This window comes from Bison bison, unplaced genomic scaffold (assembly GCF_000754665.1).
Source record: "Bison bison bison isolate TAMUID 2011002044 unplaced genomic scaffold, Bison_UMD1.0 scf7180017864148, whole genome shotgun sequence".
NCBI lineage: Eukaryota > Metazoa > Chordata > Mammalia > Artiodactyla > Bovidae > Bison > Bison bison.
The window spans coordinates 782795-786709 of NW_011494720.1; the positions used below are offsets into that span (position 1 = coordinate 782795).

General features: G+C 37.7%; 1 protein-coding gene across 4 annotated transcripts in view; it reads left to right on the forward strand.

Moving 5' to 3' along the window:
• PLEKHG1 (pleckstrin homology domain containing, family G (with RhoGef domain) member 1) overlaps positions 1-3915 on the forward strand; it is a 250271-nt gene that overhangs the window by 227570 nt on the left and 18786 nt on the right. For all 4 annotated transcript variants that reach the window (XM_010840819.1, XM_010840818.1, XM_010840820.1 and 1 more), the window contains 2 exons: positions 823-861; positions 2326-2348. In XM_010840819.1, coding sequence (XP_010839121.1) covers positions 823-861; positions 2326-2348 — 62 coding nt within the window. The remainder of the gene's footprint in view (positions 1-822; positions 862-2325; positions 2349-3915) is intronic.

The following is a 3915-nucleotide window of genomic DNA, read 5'->3' on the forward strand; positions in this document are numbered from 1 at the left end:
CTTTGCTTTTCACTTCTCTTCTTTTCACAGCTATTTGTAAGGCCTCCCCAGACAGCCATTTTGCTTTTTTGCATTTCTTTTCCATGGGGATGGTCTTGATCCCTGTCTCCTGTACAATGTCATGAACCTCCATCCATAGTTCATCAGGCACTCTATCAGATCTAGGCCCTTAAATCTATTTCTCACTTCCACTGTATAATCATAAGGGATTTGATTTAGGTCGTACCTGAATGGTCTAGTGGTTTTCCCTACTTTCTTCAATTTCAGTCTGAATTTGGCAATAAGGAGTTCATGATCTGAGCCACAGTCAGCTCCCAGTCTTGTTTTGGCTGATTGTATAGAGCTTCTCCATCTTTGGCTGCAAAGAATATAATCAATCTGATTTTGGTGTTGACCATCTGGTGATATCCATGTGTAGAGTCTTCTCTTGTGTTGTTGGAAGAGGGTGGTACTTAAAGCTGAGAACATTGTGCTACTATGGGTTGGGTTGGTTTTCTGTTAGGTGACTCCAGATTGCATAGCTTAGTGTTCATCCTACAGTTTTGATAGAGTGAATGTCTTGCCAAGTATCTCTAAGCAATCAGGATTTAGGTGAATTTGGGTGGCAGAGGATGAGATGGGTAGCTAGCATCTCTGACTCAATGGACATGAATTTGAGCTAACTCTGGGAGATAGCAGAGGACAGAGGAACTTGGTGTGCTGCAGCCTGTGGGGTCACAAAGAGTTGGATACGACTTAGTGACTGAACAATAATAATTACTTATAAAGAAAAAAATCTTGATTTGGTTTGACAAATGATGCTGGCCTTATTTTTCCTCCCAGAACCTTCCTCAAGATCACATAAAGTTTTGAAGACCAGCGGTAAGTCCTAGATCACTTTTTTTTTCATTCCTGTTGATATCCACAAAGTCACACAATATACAGAAAAATCAACACAAGATCAATTACAGATTAGCAGGTTTGATTAATGTCTGTAAGTAATACTGTCCCATTATAAAATGTAAAGCTGAATGACATAAAATGTTTGTAGTATAGATAACAGTGGACATAAAAAGATTAATGCTTGTGAATATTAATGTAAGAAATCCCATTAATAAAAAAGACAAAGGACTTGTATTCCGAAGGCAGATAATATAATCTGGCAGAAACACAAACTGCCAATAAAATTTACAAATGGTCACTCACATTAGTAATCAGAAAATCATACATATACATGAGATAAACAGAGGTGAGAGAGCTGTGGGCTTGGCCAAAAGAAGAGAAAAACAGGCACTCTGAAGCTATTGGTGTATAAATTTCTGCAGTGATTTTGGAGGAAAATTTGTTAATGCCCACTTAAATTTTAAATGTGCATTTTCCCTTGAACCAACAGTTTCATATTTTCCACTTGTATATGTTTCACAATGTACACTTCCTGTATAGACATACTCACCCAGGGTTCACACATTTATGAGTATTTGTGTTCTTTTTAACAGGATACCACGTAATAAATATATCCATCTAGTGAAAAATGATTTGAAAAGTTATAAATCCCAGAACACTACATGGAATATTCTGCAGCTGTTAAAAAGAATGATGTACATATCTGTCTAGTGACAGGCTTGTGCACATATATTTAGCAGGAAATGCAGTGTTGTATATTGTACCCTTATTATATAAACAGAAGACTGGGATGGGGGGTGGGGTGGGAACAGGACCTGGAAAGATGAACATCAAACTTTTTTGATTGGGGTTGCCTCTGTGGGGTAGAATTTGTGGACAGAGTTCAATCACTTTTTACTTTACATGCTTCTGTAATTAACATATAAAGATGAGACACAGATTATCAGGGTATCATAAGGATATCTATGAGGATGTGGCTAGTAAGTCTCACCCCACAATTCCTCTTGCACCGTCCTTAGCACAGAGCCAAGGTGACCCTTTTGATCAATGCTATAGCTTTCTGTTACAACCGATAAAATGTTTCAAAATTAACAAATATAATCTTATGTTTAAATGATTTTCATGTGTATTTTTTTCAGGTTATATATATTTTGAGGGAAAGCTTTTGAAACTTAATATGAATTAGTCCATTGCTCTCTCAGGGATTAAGGAAGGTACTTAACACTCAGATGTATGTCAAGTTGTTATAGTACAGGATATGTAACTTGGGTAACTGAGTGGTATTTTCTGAAAATTAGGTCAAAAGAGCCTTGAAACTGGGTTTCACTGGGTTTCAGTGATTAACAATAAGTTTAAAAATTCTATAAAATCAGTGGTTAGATATGTATGAGATACATTTTTAATCCTCAGACTTTAAAATGTTTTAAATCTTTTGTTTTTCAGAAACAGCACAAGACATTCAAAAGGTAAGTGTTATTACATTCCTTATTTTGAAATGTTTACTTTAGGCAGCCTTTATACCTAATTTCTCCTTACAAATCTAACCTCCAGTTTATCTTCCAAGTGTTAACAATTACATGTTGAAGTAGATTTAAGTTAGGCCTCTTCCTTCTAAACCCTTGCCCCACCTCCCCACCCCCAGCTTCATCTCTCAGAACCAAGGCGATGATTTCTTCATCCTTCTGCCCCACCTCTCTGCTCAGAAGCTGTAAAGATACCTTAGGATGTAACACCAGCACAGGCTGTGGTCCACTCCATGTTGCCCTGTGCCTGTGTGCATTTTAGACCAAGGGTCTTGCATCCCGAGTATTTGCTCCTTTTTCAAAGCATCAGCCTTTAATCACAAAGATCCCCTTCTAAGAATGCAGTCCTGCTGCTGGTATGAGAGGTGTGATCATATGTGGTATAATAAAACTTCACTATATCAAGTTTTGATTGTTCTTCCTCCAATGAAAGGTTAGAAGAAGGGGGAATAAAAATGGTATGTTTTATTGGAAGATGTATATTCACATTTATTACCTACGAACAATAAATACTGTATCCTGACCAGAGGGAACCATGTCCGAAATGCCTACGGATAGATTGGCTTAACTAACAATTCTTAGAGAACCGATCTTGGCTTCTTGCTTTCTGTTTTGTAACGATGTGGCTGTGAAAATCTCCCCCACGACTCCGCCTGCCCCACTCCTTGGCACAGGGCCAGAGTGACCGTGTTAATAAATGATGGATCTTTCAGTCAGGATGTCTAAACATCTAAAAATCGATAGTCTTATGTTTAAATGATTTGCTTAAAATTGGGGCAGGTGGATTTTTTTCAGGTAGTGCATATTTCTGTTTGGAAACTTTTGCAAGTTTATTAACATGAATTGAATCACTGTCCTGAAATATGACATAAGAGATTTTGATTGTTTTTTTAATGCACTTTGTTTTCATAAGCAAACAGCAGAAGGTGGCTGTGCAAGGCAGCCAAACTATGATCACAGAGCAAGCCTGGCTTAGTACCAGGGAGGGGAATCGCTCTATTAGTCCTAGAGATACAATCTCAGGAGCTTCTTGGAAACTTTTCATGATAATGATCAAACCAAGTCTCTATATGGAGACTAACTAAACCTTATGAAACCTGAAGACAAGAAAGAAAGAAAGCACCAATATGCTTTTTTCCTAGTGGTAAAATTCCATCTCCTAACAAAAATGAATGTATATTAAATGCAGAAAAAGACTCAAGAGATAAAGAGATTAACCTTTCTCCCAGAATATACACAGAATGTCCATTCCAAAGCTGTGTCTGTGTGTGTGTGTGTGTGTGTGTGTGTGTGTGTGTGTGTGTGTAGAGAAGGAAAGAGATTTAGCTCACATGTAAACTGAGGATGTCCAAGCTGGCTTTAGAAAAGGCAGAGGAACCAGAGATCAAATTGCCAACATCTGCTGGATCATGGAAAAAGCAAGAGAGTTCCAGAAAAACATCTACTTCTGCTTTATTGACTATGCCAAAGCCTTTGACTGTGTGGATCACAATAAACTGTGGAAAATCTG